This window comes from Pipistrellus kuhlii, unplaced genomic scaffold, assembly GCF_014108245.1.
Source record: "Pipistrellus kuhlii isolate mPipKuh1 unplaced genomic scaffold, mPipKuh1.p scaffold_m20_p_24, whole genome shotgun sequence".
NCBI lineage: Eukaryota > Metazoa > Chordata > Mammalia > Chiroptera > Vespertilionidae > Pipistrellus > Pipistrellus kuhlii.
Genome location: NW_023425523.1, coordinates 703,434 through 725,822, shown reverse-complemented (window position 1 = coordinate 725,822; position 22,389 = coordinate 703,434). Strand labels below are relative to the sequence as shown.

Here is a 22,389-nt window from a genome sequence, read left to right as displayed (position 1 = left end):
AGTCAGTGAGGTTCGCTTCCCCTCCCTGGCGCCCGGCTTGTGTGGCTCAGTGGGTGAGCCTCCACCTAGGAACCAGGAGGCCACGGTTCCCTGTCAGGGCACAGGCCTGGGTTGCGGGCTCCATCCCCAGTAGGGGGCATGCAGGAGGCAGCAGATCCATGATTCTCTCTCACCATGGATATTTCTCCTCTTTTCCCCTCTCCCTTCTCCGAAATCAATACAAACATATTAACCCTTTGCACTCCGCTGTCCCCTCTCAGGGGACATTGCAGTTTATTAGTGATTACGGGGAATTGAGTTAATTCAACGCACGTTTCGCAAAGTAGCGTCGAGTAGCTGGTAGCCAATGTCCAGAATGGTTCGGAGTGCAAAGGGTTAAGATAAATAGTTGTGGGATGAGCATGGAGCAGCCCTTTTCTCAGAGGTCAGGACGACACTTCCCGGGGCTGGGGTGCAGGTTTCTCGAGCGAGCGAGCGAGGTGCTCTCTTGTCCGAATTGTTGCCGCGTGCCTCTGGGGACCGGTTCCCACCGTTCTCACCGTCGTGTGCGGGAGGATGACGGGAAACGTGACTGCCTGCCACGCGGGAGGCGGTGCCTGCTCTGGCGCAGAGCTGACGCCGTCAGACAGGAGCTGCCGAGTCCGGAGGCTGGCGGGCAGGCTGCTAGTTAATGACCCTAAAACAGCCTGAGCGACAGGCCGGCCCGGACGCCAGGGTCCTGTTCGTGTGGAAAGGAGTGGTGCTCAGTGGCATGTTCTCTCTCCCTCCCTCTCTCTCTTCCCTCTATTACAGCTTTCAGATGGCGTTGTTTTGACTTGTTTGGGAGCTAATTTACTTCTTAAAGGGACGGATTCACCATCTGGGTGGTTGGGTGGCTTATAGTCACCAGCGATGTGAAGGCAGTGCCTTCTTCTGTTGCAGGATTTCCTGCTTACTCATTCGTTTGTCCCTCCACAAATACGACAGAAAGCTACCGTCTTTTAAAGTTTTAAAGTTTATATATATGTATTGTTACTAATTTCAGAGAGGAAGGGAGAGGGAGAGAAAAACACCAATGATGAGAGAGGACCATTGATTGGCTGCCTCCTGCACACCCCACGTTGGGGATTGAGCCTGCAACCGGGCATGTGCCCTGACCTGGAATCGAACCCTGACCTCCTGGTTCATAGGTCAACACTCAACCATGGGGCCACGCCCACCGCCAGGCAAGTGTGCGAGTTTATTGTATTTACCTTTTCTCGAAAGCGACAAGCGAGGCCTTGTCTCTGTCTGTAGAAGTTGTGTGCCCCACAGTGCAGGTGCCACCCGCTCCTGGCTCTTCCCCTCTCAGGTCCACTAGGAACTCGGGATCGTTATCGCTTTCTCTCCCAGAGTTGTCTCAGGTCCCGTGCGCTTCGGGGCCCTTTTCTGGAGCCTCTGCTTGCCTTCCCGGCCCCCGGGTCCTCGGGGAAAATGGTGGTTGAGCTGATGAAGCTGAAAAGGGTTAGAACACTTTCTGGGCTGTTGAGCTAAGGACCAGACTCGGTCGGTCACCGGGGACGTGTCAGTCCAGCTGTTCTGGACCGTGGGGCTGCGCGTCCTGGGCCCACCATCGGTGCCAGGCTCAGGAAGGCCAAGTGTGTTCCCAGCCACAAAAGGTCTTTCAGTCACGTTGGAGGGGACGCGGCCCAGGAGAAGCAGTGGGCCATTTAAAACGACAATGAGTGGCTCAGACCCGGCAGATGGCCCGGCTGGTGGCCGGCAGCCCGAGGAGTGGCCTAAGGGCAGGGAATCCCTCCCTCCTTCCCTCCAGTTCATCCGCAGGCCCCGGCGCCTGTGTTTCTGCACATTGAAAGGAAATGAATTAGAAGGAGTAACAACATGATGTAACAACAACAAAACAAGGTATACAAACAACAAAAACATGATGTACAAATGACACTGGTAAAAACAATGACTGGTAAAGCGATTAAACTTGCTCTAATATCTCCCTGTACCACATGAAGAGTACACTCTCAGAGTGCTTACCTAATTTCCCTTGTGATGGGGCATTTACAACTTTAACATCGCATGCTCTTCCAACTCGAAAGAGGAAGATGTCAGTTTGTCTTATTGAGAGAGATAGAAACATCAACGATGGAAGAGAATCACTGATTGGCTGCCTCCTGCACACCCCCCCAATGGGGATGGAGCCCACAACCAGCGCCTGTGCCCCGACTGGGAATCGAACTGTGACCTCCTGGTTGGTTCCTAGGTCGACGCTCAATCTCTGAGCCACGCCGGCTGGGCCGACTTATAATTTAAGATGTTTTCTTTGGTCTTGCCAGGCAGAGGCCATCTCTACATAGAACTGGCATGGCCATGCGGTTGAGCGTCTGAATCTGACGCCCTCCGCAGAGGAGGGAGGGCCGGCGGGCCGCGCTCTGTGTGTGCGCCATCGGTTTCCCCAGCCGCACGGCGAGGGAGCAGCGGAGGGTTCCGTGGCGGCTCATCGGTTTCCGTCAGCGTGGTCAGGGGCGGCGCCGCCAGGTGGCACAGCGCCGGCCACGCCGCCCGGAGCCGACCGTTCACCGCCTGCCGCAGCCTCCCCTGCCGGCCGGCCTTCCCGGTGACGGAGGAAGAGCCGCTAGAAGGCGCTGCTTTTGGCTGGAGGCCACGAACACCGGCTCCTCCGTGCAGGGTCTGACACTCCGGAGGCCAGCGACCACCGGCTTCCTTCCCAGCGAGGCCAGGCCGGGGGTTCAGGGTGGACCTCGAACCCCAGCATGCGTGTTTACAGTGCAGGTCGTTGGCCACGGGGGCATTGGTCACGCCGGTCCGAGGAGGATGCAGGACGGTGGGTCATCAGAGGAAGAACCCCCAGAGCAGATGCTGGCGAAGACGGTCCAGGAAGCTGTGGTTTTAAAAATGCTGCTAAGGCCCGGCCGGCCGGGCTCGGGGGTGGACCTGTGAACCAGGAGGGCAGGGTTCAAGCCCCGGTCAGGGCACAGGCCCCGGTTGTGGGGCGTGCAGGAGGCCGCTGATCAGTGATTCTCTCTCTTCCCATCTCTCTCCCTTCCTCTCTGAAATCAATTAACCAACCAATCAACCAGTCTTGGCTCAGGGGTAGATCAGAGCTCAGAAGTCAGGAAAGCTGGGGACTCTCAACCACTTGCGTTCTGACCGCATTATCAGTAAATGGTTCCAGAGGAGAAGATAAGGGGAAAGCACCCGCAGAAAGTACCAGCATGTGATGGTCCCGCGTGACCTCGGAGACCCCGAGAGGAAGTGCAGGAGAGAGGGCGGCTGCCGGTCACGGCCGAGGCCGGTGCTGACACGCGCGTGCTGGGTGTGGGCGCGGTCCCGAGCTCTCTTGTTGGACCTCCCTTGAACTTTATGGGTGGGCGCGATTATCCCCATTTCACAGATGGGCAATTGGAGGCACTGAGCTGAAGGCGAGGCTGTGGGTCACGCAGGGAGCGAGCAGCTGACCGGGGCTGTGAATCGGGCCGTCGGGGGGTGGAGAGGGCTGAGGCTTGCCGAAGGTGCTCGGACAGTAAACCGACGGTAAAGGGTGTTCGGGGCCGGACGAAGAGACTGCAGAGGCACGTGAACAGGCCTCCTGGAGGCTCGGGTAGGAACAGGGCAGACCCTAGGGCGCCTGTCCGTCCACTTGTCCTTTATCCACGTGCTGAAGCCTCCAGGACGTTCAGCATGTGCTGGGGAAATAGCAAGAAAGAGCTAGTTTGTCTTTTTTAAAAAAATACATTTTTACTGACTTCAGAGAGCGGAGGGAGAGGGAGAGCAAGAGGCACGTCCATGATGAGAGAGCATCGTGGGCCAGCTGCCTCCTGGCCTGGGAGATGGAGGGGTGGGAGGACCACCTCGGGGCCCAGAGGGCCTTTCTGACACACCAGGCAGTTTGCAGGCTGCTGGGATGGCCACAGCCCTCGTCTGGGGCCAGTGGAGAGAGAGTCCGACGCATCTGTAAGAGCTAACAAGACCCTGGGCTCCCCTCTCCGCTGCCCGGGGGAATAGCATGTTGCAGAGCGAGGTTACAAAGTCACAATCACGCAGTTAACGTTGACACAGTCATCTCAGGATTTGGGTTCCCTGCGCTGGGGTGGGGTGGGGTGGGGCGTGTGTGTTTAATTCTCTGTAGTTCCATTGCCTGTGAAAATCCACGTGACCACCACACTCCCCTTACCGTGACCTGCCCTCCTCTCTGTCATTCCGTCACTGCATGCCTGCTCTAGAGTGGGTTCACACAGCTGTAACCTTTTTAAAAAAAAATCTGTCTTTATTGTGGAACGCATTCCAGTGTTCCCTTTCCCCACCTTGACCGACCCCCCCCCCCACCCCCACCCCCTGTGTCCGTGGCGAGGCATCCGTGCAGACAAGGTCTGTGGCTAATCTCTTCCCACCCCCTCTGGCTCCGTCCGAGCCTCCGAGCCTCCTCAGTCCGTTCCTGTCTCTGCATCCGTGTTTGCTGTCAGTGTTCTGTGTTTGCGGGATTCCCCAGGGAAGCGCGGTCCGGGGTGTGTGTCTTTCTGGGACTGGCTTCCTTCCCTCCGCACGACCCTCCCCGGGTCCCCGCCTCCTCACTCCGGCTTTTCGCCAGCTGGGCCTTCCTGAAGCCGGGGCTGGTGGGTTCTCCCCACGGACGAGGGAAGCGAGGCCGAGGCCGAGGCCGAGGCCGTGGCCAGGCAGGGAGCCCGGAGGCGCCCTCCTCCCTCTGGCTGCCTTTGGCTCAGCCGTGACCTTGCGTCCGGGCCTGGGACTCACAGTGTGTTCCTGCGTGGGCACAGCTCTCCGCTCCTCAGAGCAGGGACTGAGAGAACTGCGGACTCAAAACAAGGTTTTCCCTTTTTAAAGTAAAGCGTGACTCCGGAGGAAGGAGGCTGGGAGGCAGGGACGGCGTGTTCCCCCTCCGGCTCTGCTCTGGGCTCGTTCCCAGGACAGAGCTCTGTGCTGAGCTCTTAGCTCCTGGACACCAGGCCGCCCCGATGCTCAGGGCGGTCACAGGGCGGGGGTCCAGGTAGTGGACCCACCGTTGCTAAGTCCACGCATAGAATCTTTTTTATTTTATTATTTTGATTATTTTAAACATATATTTTTATTGTTTTCAGAAAGGAAGGGAGAGGAGAGAAACATCAATGATGAGACTCATTGATCAGCTGCCTCCTGCATACCCCCTACTGGGGATCGAGCCCACAATCCAGGCCTGTGTCCTTGGTGGTGGGGAGAGGATGTTCCGTGTGTCTCTGCGTCGCCTGCTGAGGGGCAGCTGCCTGTGTCTGAGCCTTCCTGGGGCAGGAAGTGGAAGGACAGGGCCGCCGAGGGAGGAACCCAGCTCCGTGCGGGTTGTCACCCACCAGGCGGTTTCACTGGGCCCCTTTGGGGGGCGGTCATGGGCACCTGGAACCAGGCAGACCCCAGGGAGGCCTGGCTCAGCCTGTCCCAGCTGTGTGGCCTCCAGCACAGATCACGCTTTCAAGTGTCAGCTTCCTGGTCTGTACACGGTTGGGAGGACTGAGGTGGAGGCTGCCCTGAGGGGCTGTTTGGGAATCAGATAAGATAACCTTACAACTTGTATACATGCATATAAGTACAACCAATGGACATAAAGCTCTGGGGAGGGAGGGGATGTGTGGGAGGGAGGGAGGGGGAAAAAATCAATAAAATATGTAAAAATAAATAAATAAATAATTAAAAAAAAAAAGATAACCTTACAAACCTGTTGTGGGGGGGCGGGCTGACTCTTGACCCCTGTTTGTGGTGCCACCTTTGACCTCTGTGGGAGAGACATGGCGTGCGTGTTCTGCCGTCTAGCCCAGTGGTTCTCCACCTTCCTAATGTGGCGACCCTTCAATACAGCTCCTCATGGTGTGATGACCCCCAACTGTAAAACTATTTTCGTTGCTGCTTCATAGATGTAATTTTGCTACTGGTTTGAATCGTAATGTAAATATCCGTGTTTTCCGATGGTCTTAGGTGACCCCTGTGAAAGGGTCGTTCGACCCCCAAAGGAATCGAGACCCACAGGTTGAGAACCGCTGCTGTGGAGCCTAATGGGAAGGCCTGGGGGAGGCCTCGGCGCCCTCCCCTTTCCCTCCCTCTCATGGCGGCTCAGCGCCTTAGAGACCATCTGAGTGGCCGACGCGGGACGCCGGCTCCATGTTCCAGAGCCTTCTGTTTCTTTTCACCTTCTTTAGCCACATTTTTCTTTTTCTTTTTTTCACACCCATGGAATTTGTTCTGCTCCTCAGGAGCTCTCATGGACTTGAAGTACACCGAGGCCTGAATTAGAGCCAGAAAATGTCTCCTTATCATTCGGTTTCCTTTTCCTTTTTTTTTTTTTTTTTTTTTTTTTTTGAGGCATGTTTTTGGTAGATTTCATTTGGAGGCTATAAATAAAACCGCAGTGACCAGAAGCAAACGGCACATTCGATTGACCTCTGTCGGGACGGGGAAGTCCCCTCCCCTCCCCGGAGCTCGTGCTGGACGGACAGCACACTTGACACGAGACGGATTAGCAGGAGAAAAGCCAGGGTAACTGGTGCGCGGGGATCACACATTGGTGCTCAGAGAGTGGCTCAGTGGTGAGCGATCACCTAGGACCCAGAAGGTCATGGTTCAATTCCCGGTCTGGCACGTGCTCCATCCCCAGTGAGGGGGGCGTGCAGGAGGCAGATGATCCATGATTCTCTCTCATCATGTTTCTATCTCTCCTCCCTTCCTCTCTGAAATCAATAAAAACTTTTTATTTATTTTATTTTTATTTTATTTTATTTTTAAAGAAAGTGACTCCAAATGTGCTCTTTTTATGGGAAGAATCAAGACATTTGTGAGGATTTGAGAGAAGAAACGAGTTTCAGGTGCTCATTACTGAGGAGTGTAAGCAGAGTTTGGGCTTGCGTAGTAAATGAGAAAAAGAAAGAGCAGGCCGAAATCGGTTTGGCTCAGTGGATAGAGAGTCGGCCTGCGGACTGAAGGGTCCCGGGTTCGATTCTTGGTTGCGAGCATGTCCCCAGTATGGGGCATGCAGGAGGCAGCTGATCGATGTTTCTCTCTCATCGATGTTTTTAACTCTATTCCTCTCTCTTCCTCTCTGTGAAAAATCAATAAAATATATTAAAAAAAAGAAAGAGCAGGTTTGTGTACATATCTGTCGGTCCCGAATTCCCTGACTCTTCCTCCTTGGGCCCTGGGTGCAGGGTGGCTTGGGGCACAGAGAGGCCCCAGTGTTCTTGCATGAGCAGTCGCTTAAGTAACTTTACTTCACGGGGATCAAAACACCCCCAAGTGGCATCTTTCAGGGTGGCCTGCCCCGGCCCTGGCACTTGTAAATACTTTTAGCTACGTAAGTCTTACACGTGGTTTATGAGACATGTTCTATGGGGGACAGTCGGTAAGATGTGGGCAGCACCCTCCTCCTGTAAAGGGCCTGGTAGCAAGTGTGAGGCCCACAGGCCAAGCCAGGTCTCTGCTCCCACGACTCCACCACCTCTGACAAATGAATGGACGTGGCTGTTTTGCAATAAAATTTTATTTTATTACAATATATTTTTATTGATTTCAGAGAGGAAGGGAGAGAGAGAGGGAAACATCAATGATGACAGAGGATCATGGATGGGCTGCCTCCTGCACGCCCCCTACCGGGGATCAAACCTGCATTCTGCCTATGTGCCCTTGACTGGAAACGAACCCAGGACCCTTCAGTCCGTAGGCCGATGCTCTATCCACGGAGCCAAACAGGCTAGGCCCGTATTTTCCCTGTGTGTATAGACTGACTCGCTGGGGCAGGAACAGGAAGTTCTGAAGCCCTCCTAGTCAGTAAATGTCAGCCTCTGTCATTCCCATGTGCTCTGGAAGGATGGAGAGGGAGCCACAGCCAGGGGGGAAGCAGCTCACAAGGAAAATAAAAAGTAAAAAGTAGCCCTCACCGATGTGGATCAGTGGATAGAGCGTCCACCCTCGACTGAAGGGTCCTGGGTTCGAGAACGGTCAAGGGCACGGACCTCGGTTGCAGGTTCCTCCCCGGCCCGGCCCTGGTCGGGTGCGTGCGTGCGGGCGGCCACCCATCCATGTTTCTCTGTGTTTCCCTGAAAACCAACGGGAAACTACCCTCAGGTGACCATTAGCAAAAGCTGCTCCCGCCTGGAGAGTGAGCCCACGTGAGCACTGGGTGTCCCCTGCTCCTGCCCGGCCCTGTGGGAGGCCCCCGCTACAGCCCAGGGCGGTGCCGGGGGGACGTGGCCGCAGGGGGGGGGGGGAGGGGGAAAGGGGTGGGGTGGGGGAAGGGGAGGGGATGGGTGGGGTGGGTGAGGGGAGCCGCCATTGCTCTCAGTGGGATGCTCTGAGCTGAGGCCGCGGGGCCGAAGGAGGTGCGGTTAGGACGTGCCTGGGGGCCTGGCCGCTGAGCCATCGCGGCCCCGGCGTGGCTGAGGCTTCAGTTCGCGTTTTGTTCGCGTCTCTGTCCGTCGCTGCGGGTGGAGTCCCGTCCAGGAGGCACTGGTCCTCCTGCGATGGCGGCGTAAATGACGTAAACGGCGGCGTTAATGACGTAACGGCGGCGTAAATGACGCAAAGGCGTGCAGCTGTCACGTGGGGCGCAGAGGATGCTGGGAAACCGGCGGCGCAGGCCGGGGCGGAGGAACATGGGGGACGCAGCGTCGGTGGAGAGCGGAGGGGGCGGGGACGCGGAGGGACACGGAGCAGGTGGACCGGAGGACAGACGGCCGGCGGCCCCGCGGACAGACGGCCGGCGGCCCCGGAGGCCTGGCCGCTCCGGGGTCAGCCAGCAGCACTGACCCCGCTCTCCTCAGGTGCTGACGGCCTGCCGGGCCTTCCTGCTCGCAGCGCGGATCCCCTCCAAGGTGAGTGCCGGCGCCCCGCTTCCTCCTGCCGACGCACGCACCATGCACACCCGTGCACGCACACACACACACACCATACACACGTGCACACATGCATGACACGTGCACACACTCTAACAAATGCACCACGTGCACTACGCACACACATGCGTACACGAACAAACGCACCACACACACGTGCACACCCTCTAACACACATGTATGAAAGTGCACCGTACATGGGACGGTACAGCCCACCTCCCACGTATACACGTGCACACATACACCACACGTGATAGTCCTACCCACAGAGCAGAGGGTCCTATTACGTTTCCAGGTGGAAGGAGAGGACAGATTAAAGGGCCGGACTCCATCTTGTCTGCAGGAGGGTGAGAGGCTGTAGAGCCAGGGAGGTCAGTGGCCACTGTCCAGGAAAAAGGCAGGGAGGGGAGACTGGACCTACTGTTTCTTTAAATCCTCACTGAGGATGATTCCTTTGATTTTAGAGAGAGAGGAAGGGAGTGAGAGAGTGACATCCATGTGAGAGAGAGACATCAATCGCTGCCTCTCCTACCCACCCTGACGGTGAATCGAACCCACAACCTCCAGACTGAGTCACCGGCCAAGTGCTGATCCCAGGAGAAGAGTGGAAGACACCCTTATTGCTAAACAAGAGGAAATAATCTACTTACCTACCTGCAGGGGGAGAGGGCTTTTGTTTATGTTTCCTTTAAGCCTGGTTTAAAATTCCTAAATACCGTGTTTCTCTAAATCCATTCGAAATGTGAATCTCTGGGAGATGGCGGGGGAATGACGGCCCCTGACTGGTCCGTGACCCCCGAAGAGCTCAGGGTTTGGGAAGGAGGACAGCGACTCTCCGAAGCAAACATTGAAATAAAGAGAAAAAAAAAAAAGGGTTTAGAGGCCTCACTTCACATCTTCATTTCCAAACGAATGGAAACCCAGAGGAGAAATACTAACACTTCCCAGTGGGTTTGTGCCAGGAGGAAACTTAAATCCATGTGCACCTTCCCGTGAGGACGCACAATGTGCTCTTCTGAAATACGCTCCATGGGGGGCCATCTCAGGGATGGACGGACACACGCCAGCCCACTTCCAGCTGCTGGTGCATCACTGGCTGCAGCATTTTCACCTTGAACTGTGCTCTCAGCCCTGATCACAGGTCTGTGTCCCCCTGTCCCCTCATTGCAGCTCGAGCTGACCTTCAGCTACTTGGACATTCAGGGCGTCACGTGCAGCAAGCCCGCGCAGGTGAGTGTGCGCCATGGAGACCGGGGGCGAGACCGGGGGCGAGACCGGGGACAAGACCTCGGGGTCATCCCCTCCCCTGAGGGTCTGAGACTGTGAAACGCCCTCTGGTTGGTCTCACTGTTGAACGTTTCTTGAGAGAATGTGGAAAAGCAAGATGAGGGACCCGGGAGCTTCCGAAGAGAAGCTGAAGGGGCTTTGTGGGCAGGGTTCCAGTGAGGAAAACCTCCGTAATTGTGTGGGAACAACTAGTTAACGCCCAATTGGTGCAGTGCAGCGGGTAGACGTTGACCTATGAACCAGGAGGTCATGGTTGGATTCCTGGTCAGGGCATGTTCCCGGGTTGCAGGCTTGATCCCTAGTGTGGGGTGTGCAGAAGGCAGCTGATAAATGACTCTCTGTCATCATTGATGTTTCTCTCGCTTCCTTTCTGAAATCAATCTTCAAATAGTATGCAAATTAACTCTCATACCCTCACAAGATGGTGGCACCCACTGGGGTAGGGGGAGGCGAGGCCGGCTGCTGCACGTGCCTGCCTCTGAAGTCCCCTCAGCCCTGCAGGGGGCCTCTGGTCCTCCTGCAGGCCCCCCCCTCCGACAGAATTAGGCAAGTCTCAGATGGTGGCTACACAGCCGCCCAGGGCCAGGCCTGAGGCTCAGGTAACTAGGGCTGGCTGAGGCTTGCGCTGCTGGCAGTGGCAACAGCAGAGGTGTGGTGGGGGTGTCATCTTCCCCTGATCGCTGGGTTGCCTCCTGCCCCTGAGGGCTGCCGGACTGTGAGAGGAGGCAGGCCTGGCTGAGGGACTCCCCTTCCCTTCCCTCCACTGCATGAATTTCCATATATATGTATATTCACACACACACACACACACACACACACACACACACACAGGAGTACAAATTCTACCACGTATTCACAAGCGACTTTCTAGAGCAGGTCGGGAAGTGAGGTAGAAAGGGACTCAGCAGTTTTCTCAGGGTCTGGGTAACCGAGCATATTCCAGACAGGACTCTTTTCCAGAACTGGGGCTGAGAAGCAGCTTCCAGATGCCACTGTGTTGCCAGCAGCCCTGAGGGGGTCAGGAGCCTGGGTCCCAGCGCCGTGCCTGTTGCTGCCTGGCATGGGACCTCCTGCCCATCCTCCACCCTCAGGGCCTCATTCTTTTTAAAAAAATTTTTTAAAGTTGATTTCAGAGAGGAAATGAGGGATAGAGAGAGATAAGTGATGAGAGAGAATCACAGATTGGCTGCCTCTTGCACACCCCTCACTGGGGATGGAGCCTGTAACCCGGGCATATGCCCTGACTGCGAATTGAACCGTGATCTGGTTTGTAGGTTGACGATCAAGCGCTAAGCCAAGCAGGGCCTTCTTTTCTGTTACTTACACTCACACATGCAAGGCACTGAGTGGTGATTAGCGGTCCCCGCCCTTCCCCCTGCAGATGGCCGTGGAAACCGAGAAGTACAGCTTGTCCCTGAGGATGGCCGCGCCCGAGGACGTGAGCGAGGTGCTGGCCCACGTGGGCTCCTGCCTGCGGAGGATCTTTCCCGGCCTGTCTCCTGTGTGAGTCTGGGGGGAGGGGGCGGGGGGCAAGGCTGGCCGCCTCCCACTGGCCCCTGTTTCACGGCTGAGGTTTCCTGTGACGAGGTCCCTGGACAGAAAGGGTCCTGACGGAGTCCCAGGTGTAGAGGTCGAGTTGAGGAGAAGAGTGCAGAGCGAGGTGGGTGAGATTCCCGGGAGCCCAGAGCCCAGAGGGCTTGGCGCAGTGACCCGGCATCGGGCACACTTGGGCAGAGCTGTCCACAGTGGTCAGCATCGGGCACGCTCAGGCAGAGCTGTCCACAGTGGTCAGCATCGGGCACGCTCGGGCAGAGCTGTCCACAGTGGTCAGCATCGGGCACACGGGCAGAGCTGTCCACTGTGGGTCGGCATCGGGCACGCTTGTGGCAGAACAATGGGCACATTCGGGGGAGAGCTGTCTGGTGGGTTGGCACCGTGAGAGGCAGAGGTGGTTTTGACCTGCATGGCACCAGGTTCGGGAGGGAGCGGTGGATGCCCGGTTGTGAAGTGATGAGGAGGACATGGTTGGTGCAGAAAACTCAGACACGTGTAGCGCCCTAGCAGGTGTGGCTCAGTGGATAGAGCGTCGGCTTGCGGACTGAAGGGTTCCAGGTTTAATCCTGGTCAAGGGCACATGCCCAGTTGTAGGGTCGATCCCCAGTGAGGGGTGTGAGGAGGCAGCCGATCGATGATTCTCTCTCATCACTGATGTTTCTATCTCTCTCTCCCTTCCTCCTTGAAATCAATGAAAATACGTTGAAAAATAAAATATAAAGGCTTCTCAGAAAATAGATTTCTGCGTGCAGTCTGTCCAAAACACCCGCACTCTGACGTTTCTCATTGTTGTGGTCCTCAGGAAAATCATGAAGAGGGTGTCCATGGAGCCGTCGGAGCGGCTGGCCAGCCTGCAGGCCGAGTGGGACAGCCAGCCGGCAGCCGAGCAGGGCCCCTGTGGTGAGCACATTCCCAGCGGCGCTCAGGCTGTGGGGAGGCCCCGCCAGGCCATGGGAGGCCCTGCCAGGCCATGAGGTGTAGCCCAGGGTGCATGCGGGTGTGGTCAGCGGGAACTGTAATCAGCGGGCGGTGGTACGGCATCCTGGTTCCCAAGCAGGGAAGGAGCGTCGGTCGTGTGGGAGCTTTTAAGTTTCAACTTCACAGTCGCTTCTCCGAAAACTTGTCGGTTTCTGTTCTGTTCTAGGCGGGTTTTCGCAGATGTACGCCTGTGTCTGCGACTGGCTCGGCTTCCCATACAGGGAGGAAGTGCAGTGGGTGAGTGTACCTGTGTGCAGTGTGCACACTCACATGCACACACAGACACAGATGCACAACACACACCTGTTCACACTTAAACAATCACTCACAGGCATACAACACACTCATACCAGCAGACATACAGACACACCACACCACACCACACACACACACACACACACACACACAGTATTTCAGTGTCTATGTGCTTGTTTCTCTGTTTCTCCACCCTTTGTTGTTGCTCAGTCTTCTTTGCTCAGATCACAAACGAATCCACCCGCGCCCTTGTCTGCCTCTGCGTCTCTCTTGCTCCCCCGCCACCGACGCGGCCTGTTCACACGACTGCGCTGTGTTTCCAACAGGATGTGGACACGATCTACCTGACGCAGGACACTCGGGAGCTGAACCTGCAGGACTTCAGTCACCTGGACCACAGGTGAGGGCCTCCCTCCCGCCTCCCGCCTCCTGCCAGCTCAGAGCCGGGGGCGCTGATGGCGTGGCTCTTGCTGTTGTAAGAGCACGGGCTTTGTGACTTCTGCTCCCAGGGACCTGATCCCCATCATCGCTGCCCTGGAGTACAACCAGTGGTTCTCCAAGCTGTCCTCCAAGGACCTTAGGCTGGTGAGTGGGGGTGAGCGCGTGGCGCACGGGAGCCTGGGTTTCGAACACCTGCCGATATGCTGGCGCGCTGCTGACATGTTTATTTCTCGGGGAGCTTTTCCCCAGAAGTGTTCCGTGGAACATCTTCTCGTTTGTGAGATGCTTTAGACAAGTTCTTCCTCTCACTTTGAGCTGCTTCGGGCAGTTTGGACGAATCGAGCAAGAAAGACGCAGGCGTGTGGCCTTGGGTGCCCACTCCTGCTGGCAGAAACGACTCGGGTTCCGCCTGCACAGAGAGCAGATGAGCATCACCACCATCATCACTGCCCCTTGGCTTTTATTCTCCCCTCTGCATGTCATTTTCTTGGGGAACTCTTTTTGCTCCCCCAGGACGGGTTGAGATGTACCTCTGTGCCCAGACCGTGACCAAAAAGGCCAGTTCATTGTTCTACCACATTGTGTGTTCTCTTGTCCTGTTCCCCGCTGCGGGTCCGCTCTTGATGGCGGGGACGTTGTGCTTTATGTCACTGTCTCCCAGGACCTTCCTCGTGATGGGGCTCCGTTAGGCTTTCAGGGTGAACGACTGTGTGCACGGACGGTTGACGCCATACGGTGTTGCGGAGGCTGTAACAGTGACACGAGCTTGGTGGCAGGTGTGCGGCGCGGCTAACGCGTGTGTTGTGTTGCAGTCCTCCGACGTGTGTGAGCAGATCCTGAGGGTGGTGAGCAGGTCCAGTCGGCTGGAGGAGCTGGTGCTGGAAAACGCTGGGCTGAGGATGTGAGTATTTCCCTGCACACGGGACTCTGTGGCTTTGGAACATCTTGCCATTTCCTCTAAAGTTAAGATACAGTTAAAACGAAAAGGTGGGCCGCTCACATAGAGAACATGCTGTTTTCCCTTCTTGAAAAAGTTCCCAGAATCCCCAGCATTGCCACAGAGGTCACGGATTTCATGACGTCATTTGCTGTTGTGTCACAGGGTGTGTTTGGTGGTGCCTGTGTGTGGGCCCTTGAGCCAGACAGACACCTTGTGGCCTTGGGCAGTTTGTTTGGGCTCTGTGCCTCAGTCTCTGCCTCTTTGAAATGGACGTACTGTTAGCTCCTTCCTTATGAAATTACCGCTCTGGGTCAGTGAGGTGGTATGGGAAGTGCTTAGAAAGCATCTTCCGTGCTCTGGGGCCGTGGTGACCGTGTCACTGACGGTAGCTGTAGGAACAGCCGCCTGCAGGCCGCTTTACACTCTGCTTTGGTTGGGTTGGCCATTGGCCTCCCTTCTCTGATTCACACTACGTCGTCTGCACCTCGTGGTTCCGAGATCTGTGTGGGGCGTGTGGGAGCTGGAATCTGCTAGACACGGACTCCACTGCTAAGTGGGGAGGGGTGGCAGTTTCAGAATCACAGCCCTCGGTGCATTCTTTTAAGCGGAACACATCTAAAATAGCGATTTTAATTTTCATTAAAGGAAGGTGCTGACAATTGCAGTCTTTAAACTCCACAATGAGAGCAGCTGGGTCTGCATTCGTGGGCGCTGCTCCACGTTATGGAGGGGCCGACGCATGCTATCAACAGCATCCTGAAATGTCTGTCTTACGTATATACTAAAGCCTGGTGCACGAAATTCGTGCGTGGGTAGGGTTCCTAGGCCTGGCCTGCGATCAGGGCTGATTGGGGTCTTCCGGCTGCAGGCTGGGGCCTTCCTTCATTCCGTGCTGCCTCCTGGTGGTCAGTGCACATCATAGCAGGCGATCAAACTCCCACTGGGACACTTGGCATAAATTTTATATATAGAGTATATTTTCATTGATTTCAGAAAGGAAGGAAGAGGGAGAGAGAGACAGAAACATCAATGATGCAAGAGAATCATTGATCCAGCACATCCCACACTGGGGATCGAGCCTACAACCCGGGCATGTGTCCTGAGCGGGAGTCAGACTGTGATCTCCTGGTCCCCAGCTTGATGCTCAGCCACTGAGCCAGCCGGCCAGGCCTGAAACGTGTCTTCAGTGGGCAATGACAGAGTTTTCTCTTTGCTTCGGAATGAGGCTTCGGCCATCAAAATGAGCCACGTTGGATGTGCCTGCAGGTTCTCTGAGGAGGATTTACCTCGTGGGAAACAGATTGGGCGCTGAGAAATAAGCAGCACGTGGGTTCCTCTGGGAAGAAGGCGTCTGTCGCTTTGCCTCCAGCTGTTCCTCCAGCTGCTCCAGCCGTGAGGGTGTGAGCCGTTCTGCATACTGGTCGTCCCTCTCACTGTTGTGTTTGTTTGCAGAGAGTTTGCACAGAAACTGGCCAGTGCGCTCGCACACAACCCCAGCTCAGGACTGCACACCATCAACCTTGCTGGCAACGCACTGGAGGACCGAGGTACCTGGAGACTCAGACCTGTGCTGCCGGCCGTGAGCGGGGTGGGGAGGTCACTGCAGCCAGGCCCGGGGAACGGGGAGCAGACTTGGCTGAGCTGTGATTGCGGTCTTTTTTTAAAAAAAAAATTTATTTTTGTTGATTTCAGAGAGGACGGGAGAGGGAGAGAGATAGGAACATCAGTGAGGAGAGAACATCATGGATCGGCTGCCTCCTGCACGCCCCATACTGGGGATTGAGCCTGCGACCCGGGCCTGTGCCCTGACCAGGGATTGAACCCTGACCTCCTGGTTCAAAGGTCGATGCTCAACCCCTGAGCCGTGCGGGTGGGCTGTGTTGCGTTCTAAGGGCTGCTTTGCTCTCGTTGGCTCCTCGGTGGAAATATCATTGCTGGCCGCCCCTGAGAATTCCACAGGGAATCCAACGGAGTGGAAACTACTTACAGAACTGCCCATCGAGGGGACGTGTTGAGGATTTATTGAAAAACTCAGAGGCACGTTTGCACACATGTGCCATTTCGAGCACTGGGAAGCCTCATAATGCCCTTCTCTGTTTCCTTTCTCAGGTGTGGCCTCTTTAAGTGTTCAATTTGCCAAACTCCCAAAGGGATTAAAGCATTTAAATTTATCTAAAACCTCATTGTCACCTAAAGGTACTGTATATCGTATTAACTCTATGTCTGTGACGTTCTCTACCTTAGGTAGTTAGGATTATTACTCACTCCTACGTCTACACTTAAGTATACGTATCAACACCTGGCCGGTGGCTCGGTTGGAGCGCCGTCCCGTACACCACAAGGTTGCGGGTTCAATTCCCAGTCAGGGCACACACCTGGGTTTGGGGTTCAGTCCCTGGGGTTCAGTCAGGGCACATACGGGAGGCAGCCAATCCATGTTTCTCTCTCTCTCCCTCCCCTTCCTTCCTCACTCTCTAAGAATCAATTAAAACATATCCTCGGGTGAGGATTAAAAGACTAATAAAATAGTCAAAATACAGGTGTGTACACACTTGGACTAACGATAGAGGCAGTGTTTATGGAAATCCATCTCGTTTTCAAAAACGTCGTAGACCAGATGTTGATGTGCGTATGCATTTTTCCAACTCCCATTTCCTTCCCCAGTGACTCTGACCACTCCTCCAAAGCTTCAGCGCGGCTGCCCTATCCGCAGCAGTCTCCCTGTTAATGTGATTTTAAAGATAGTTTTTTATTGATTTCAGAGCGGAAGGGAGAGGGAGAGAGGGATAGAAACATCAGCAATCAGAGAGCATCATGGATCGGCTGCCTCCTGCACGTCCCCCACTGGGGATGGAGCCCGAAACCTGGGCCTGTGCCCTGACCGGGAATCGAACCCTGACCTCCTGGTTCATAGGTAGACATTCAACCATTGAGTCATGCCAGCCTGACAAAACAGTTTTTAAAGGCGTTCCTTGTTCTTGCAGCTTCAAAGTAACTCCGATGAAGCGGTCCTCGTAAGCTTTTTGTGCAATTTGATCAGCATTTATATTTCAATTCCCGGAAAAGACGGGGAGCCAGAGCTCCCAAATTCAAGAAAGATTGTTTTCCCCTCCCCGGGCCGCCCCTCAGATGTTGGCGGGAGGACTGTTCTCAGGCTCCTGCTGCCTGTCCCGCCGGCCGCCAGGCGTCGGCACGGGCCGTCTGCCGCCCTCGCTCCAGCTGCAGAGCCTCCAGCGCTGACTCAGGAGCCCGGCCCCTGGGCGCCGCATCCAGCGCGGCGATCTGCTCAGTGCGGGCTGGGAGCGGCCTGGCTTCTTCCATCCTGGTTTTTGGGTTTCCTGCTGCTCCTGTGCCCAGGAACCCGCCTCCTGTGGAGGGCGGCAGGAGGGGCGGGGAGCCTCGTTCCGGCCAGCGGCTTGACACTGGGCACGAGGCTCCGGAGTCGGGGCAGACGTTGGCCGCCCGCCAAGCGCCGGCGCCTGCCAAGGGGGCGTTGTGCGGTGGAGACCAATCCGACCTGTTCCTTTTGGAGTTTGTTAAGGTTTGTCAGGCTCACTGAGGACATAGTTTTGCATGATTTTCTTGAGAGTCTGGGGTGCTCTGCATGTTTGGACTCAGTTGTTCTGTTACAGAACATACATGAACAGTCCCGGCACAGGGCGGGCTGCAGAGGCTGGCCATTTCCACAGGCAGGACCTTCTGAATGCCAGGGGCCATGTGGATATTTACTTCTTTATTTTCATTGATTATCGAGGAGAAAGGAGAGGGAGAGAGAATTAGAAACATCAGTGATGAGAGAGAATCACGGATCAGCTGCCTCCTGCATGCCTCACGCTGGGGATCGAGCCTGCAACCTGGGCCTGTGCCCTGACTGGGAATTGAATCGTGACCTCCTGGTTCATGGGTTGATGCTCAACCTTTGAGCCAAGCCAACTGGGCCCATTTGGATGTTTGTAACATAATTCTCGGGCCATACCTAAAAAGTAGCTGCACTGTTTGGCCAAGTTATTTAATTAACTCGGCCCTGATGCCTGGGCAGAGCCAGGGCAATGGTTTCTCGGGACTTCTACGGCCCGCGGCCGGACGTTCCCCACCCGTTTAAACCTCGCAGGTGTTGCCCCCGGACAGCGAGCTCTCGTTCGGCCTTCCAGGTTTCCTTATCTGACGGACTGGTCAGATCCGCGCCTCTCACACCAGGCTCTCGTCTGGCATCGCTGCTCGTCCTGCCTCACCACCTCTTGCTGGCCCGGCTGCGGAGGCTGAGACGGTGCCCGGGGTCCCGGAGCCCATGCCGTACGCGGGGCTGTCCTTCAGGATCTGAGGGTCTGTCAGATAAGGAAACCTCTTATCTGACCTCATCCTGGACTTGAGCTTCTGGGCCTGCTGAGGGCACAGGGTGGGTCTGTGACATGGACCCGACCCGGCCTTGTGGGAGCATCTTGTGCGCACTTCGTGAGTGTGGCCGCGGCTTCCTCCCTGAACTCCCCTCAAGTGTTTCTCTGTCTCCGTCTCCTCTCTGCGCCCCAAGGCGGACTCCCCTGAGCAGTGGCTGCGGGACTCAATGGACACATCCCGAGTCCTTGCTCGTAACTCCCAGCTCTTCTCTGAGCGGAGCGAGCGTCTCCTGGCTCCGGCGGCCTGGCCCCGACCTTATCCTGGCCGAGGCGGAGCATAAAGCCCCTTTGTCTCCAGGGACAGCCTGGGATAGTCAAGCATTTTACTGCAAAATTAGAAACACAACTTAATCTATAAAAGTACATTCAATTTAGCCCAGCAGGCGTGGCTCCGAGGTTGAGCGTTGACCTACGAACCAGGAGGTCACGGTTCGATTCCTGTCAGGGTACATGCCCGGGTTACCGGCTCCATCCCCAGTCCCTGGGCTCGATCCCCAGTGTGGGGTGTGCAGAAGGCAGCCGATCAAATATGTGCACTTTTTGAAAAATATACTCAATTTAGAAATAGCCGTATTTTCAAATTACACAATAGAACCTTGGAATTTTAGTAAAAACACAAAATGCTTCCTAGTAACGCATGTCCTGTGATCTGAAGAACGATCACGATTCTCTGTCTGACCTCTACTGACCCCAGCGAGTGAGCAGAATGTTCTGGCTCCCATTGGTGTGACCCCTCCCAGCCCCGGTCCCGTGACAGGGAGGGCATGTTAAAGCCCCCGCCCTACCCGGCTCGCAGGCCTGCTCCCCGATCGGCTCTCCCCTCACGTGGCCCTCTGCCCCTGGGCCCCCTCGGTTTCCTTTCCTTCCTTTCTTTTTTAATGTGTTTATTGACTTCAGAGAGGAAGGGGGTGCCCACTGGGGATGGAGCCCGCTACCGAGCGTGTGCCCTGACCGGGACTCAGACCCTGACCTCCTGGTTCATAGGTCAACGCTCGACCACCGAGCCAGGCGGGCGGGCCTAGATCTCATTTTGTTTCCTGGACACTAAGCTGAATCTTCTCGCCGTTTCAGGGGTGAACTGCCTCTCTCAGTCTCTCAGTGCCAACCCGCAGACCGCCACCGCCCTCACGCACCTGGACCTCTCAGGGAACAGCCTTCGCGGAGATGACCTCTCGGTGGGTGCGCGCCCGCCCAGCGCTGTGCCCCGTGAGCCTGGGGCGAGTCTGACGGGCTTCCAGCTCGTGCCCACGCCGCCTTGAGGGGCGCCTTCGCCTCGTCTCATCCTGAGCTGGGGAGGCGCTCTGTAGGGGGTTTCAGGGCCTGCCCTCCCTAAAGTCACGACCCCCGAAACCCGCCGTGTCTCAGCTGCCCAGGGCTGTGGGTGGCTCTCGTTGGGTGGGGCGGCCACCAGGGAGGGAAAGGTCATTGCGTTGGACAGAGGGAGGGGAGCCCTAGGCCGTCCTGGGGTTCAGATTCACGTTCTCGGCCCTGACCTGCTCCCGGGAGGGACTCCCGTTTGTGAGGCGACGGCCACCAGGTGGCTCTCCGCCGCCCAGCGAAGGTGGTCAGCCGCTCCGGAGCGACAAACAGTAACCAGGCAGCGAGGCCACGTGCAGCGTCCGGCCTTGGTTTTACTGACACATCATTTTAACTACTCTCTGGGTTTTTATTTGTTTACTTGTTTTTCCCTCAAGGAAGATAATATAATGACATAAAATTCTGCTAATTCTCTTGGGAAAACTGGAGGAGGGTTCTGGGATATTTGGGCTAATTGGGGTATTTCAGAGTGTGTGTGTGTGTGTGTTTGTGTTTCTAGATCCTAATATGTTTGCTGCTTGTTTTTATTTCAAGCCCATGTACAGCTTTCTGGCCCAGCCCAACGCCCTCACGCACCTGGATCTCTCCAGCACCGAGTGCGCCCTGGACATGGTAATGGCTTCTATGGCCGGGGCGGTTCCGAGGGCTTTCCCGCTGACACGCCCCTCAGCCCGGCCCGGAGACACCTGCCCTCGTCCCCCAGGTCTGCGCGGCGCTGCTCCGAGGCTGCCTGCAGTACCTGGCCGTGCTCAACCTCTCCCGGACCGTCTTCTCTCACCGGTAGGACCGCGTGCCGCGGGCCTCTCTTCCGGGCAGCGGTCACGTTGTGGCCACAGAGGGAACGGGCCGATGTTTCTCGGGAGGACGGGGGCGGCCTGTGACCGCCTGGTTCATAGGCCGATGCTCAACCCACTGAGCCACGCCGGCTGGGTCATTCTGTTTATTTTATCTTCAAATTCCTACTGAAGAGATCACTGACTTGTGGGTTATTTCAGAGCCTGTGGATACGTGTTTGCCCTTTCGGGAGTCGGGTGCTGACTTGCAGGGGTGGCCCCCGGTGACCGTGTCTGTCTTTCAGGAAAGGGAAGGAGGTGCCGCCCTCCTTCCGGCAGTTTTTCAGCAGCTCCCTGGCGCTGACGCACATCAACCTCTCGGGCACCAAGCTGGCGCCCGAGCCCTTAAAGTGAGTGGTTCTCGCGTTTTTCCGCAGCTTTTCCAGTCCCGCTGGGGGTGTCAGCGTGCTGGGGGGGGCGGCCGCAGGACCCCAGGGCCCACGAGGCCGACGGGCTGTCTTTTCACTTCAGGGCACAGAGGGAAAGTTTCTTTTTTAACCATCTTGGTTTCAGAGAGGAAGGGAGAGGGGGAGAGAGAAACATCAGTGATGAGAGAGAACCATTGACCAGCTGCCTCCTGCACGCCCCCCACTGGGGATCAAGCCTGCAACCTGGGCCTGTGCCCCAACGGCTAATCGAACACGGGACCTCCTGGTTCATAGGTCGACACTCAACCATTGAGCCACACCGGCCGGGCCCATTGAGTGGAAGGGAGGGAGACAGGGAGTGACGGAGAGAGAGAGAAAGAAAAAGATTGAACATCAGTTTGTTGCCTCTCTTACATGCCCTGACCAGGGATTGAACCTGGAATCCGGGCAGGTGCCCAGGGAATCCAACCCATCACCTTTGGGAGTGTCGGGTGACCCTCCAACCACTGAGCAGCAGTGTCATTGTCAGCAGGGAGGTGGTGCTGGTGCTGGCCGGGTGCCCGCGCCCTCCTCTGGGCTCCATTCAGGGTGCGTCTGGGCTCCATTTGGGGTGCACAGACCTGCCCAGCGACGCGTGGCCTGGCCCGTTCCCTCCGCAGGGCGCTGCTGCTCAGCCTGAACAGCAACCGCAACCTGAAGGCGGTCTCCCTCGACCTCAGCAGCTGCGAGGTAAGGACGCCGGCGGCTGCCGTTCACCTGTTTTCCTGGGAAGAGCTGAGGCTGTGGCTCCAGCATCACCAGAGCAGGGAAGGGCGTCTGGGAAGGTCCGGGCTCCGTTTGTGGGTTTGATCCAAACACCATGGGTCCCCATCATCACGCATCCAAGTGCGCTTTTCATGATTAAAAAAAATCCCCATTTTTGCCCAGTGGCTTACGTATGCTAGGAGACACAGTGGACACGCAGCCTTCCTGCAGGGGCCCACGGGGCACCACGCGCTTGAACCTGGCGCACGAGGGAGAGAGGCACATGCATTGTGCATTTAAAGGGCTTTCCCTCGCAGCCCCTGCAGCCCGGGGCATCCCGGCCTCCGTACCCGGAGCGAGGCCCCGCCCTGGCTCCTGAGAGGCGCAGCTTTCCGTTCACGCGTCTGAGTTTTGTCTCGG

The 22,389-nt window shown here is 56.5% G+C and overlaps 1 protein-coding gene across 4 annotated transcripts in view; it reads left to right on the top strand.

Annotated features, from left to right (window-relative positions):
* CARMIL1 (capping protein regulator and myosin 1 linker 1) overlaps positions 1 to 22,389 on the top strand; it is a 57,820-nt gene that overhangs the window by 11,646 nt on the left and 23,785 nt on the right. For all 4 annotated transcript variants that reach the window (XM_045586776.1, XM_036453110.2, XM_036453108.2 and 1 more), the window contains exons 3-17: positions 8,787 to 8,837; positions 10,029 to 10,088; positions 11,527 to 11,648; positions 12,502 to 12,599; positions 12,844 to 12,914; positions 13,259 to 13,332; positions 13,442 to 13,517; positions 14,186 to 14,274; positions 15,766 to 15,860; positions 16,423 to 16,509; positions 19,779 to 19,882; positions 20,559 to 20,636; positions 20,728 to 20,804; positions 21,103 to 21,207; positions 21,885 to 21,954. In XM_045586776.1, the coding sequence (XP_045442732.1) occupies positions 8,787 to 8,837; positions 10,029 to 10,088; positions 11,527 to 11,648; positions 12,502 to 12,599; positions 12,844 to 12,914; positions 13,259 to 13,332; positions 13,442 to 13,517; positions 14,186 to 14,274; positions 15,766 to 15,860; positions 16,423 to 16,509; positions 19,779 to 19,882; positions 20,559 to 20,636; positions 20,728 to 20,804; positions 21,103 to 21,207; positions 21,885 to 21,954 (1,257 nt within the window). The remainder of the gene's footprint in view (positions 1 to 8,786; positions 8,838 to 10,028; positions 10,089 to 11,526; positions 11,649 to 12,501; positions 12,600 to 12,843; positions 12,915 to 13,258; positions 13,333 to 13,441; positions 13,518 to 14,185; positions 14,275 to 15,765; positions 15,861 to 16,422; positions 16,510 to 19,778; positions 19,883 to 20,558; positions 20,637 to 20,727; positions 20,805 to 21,102; positions 21,208 to 21,884; positions 21,955 to 22,389) is intronic.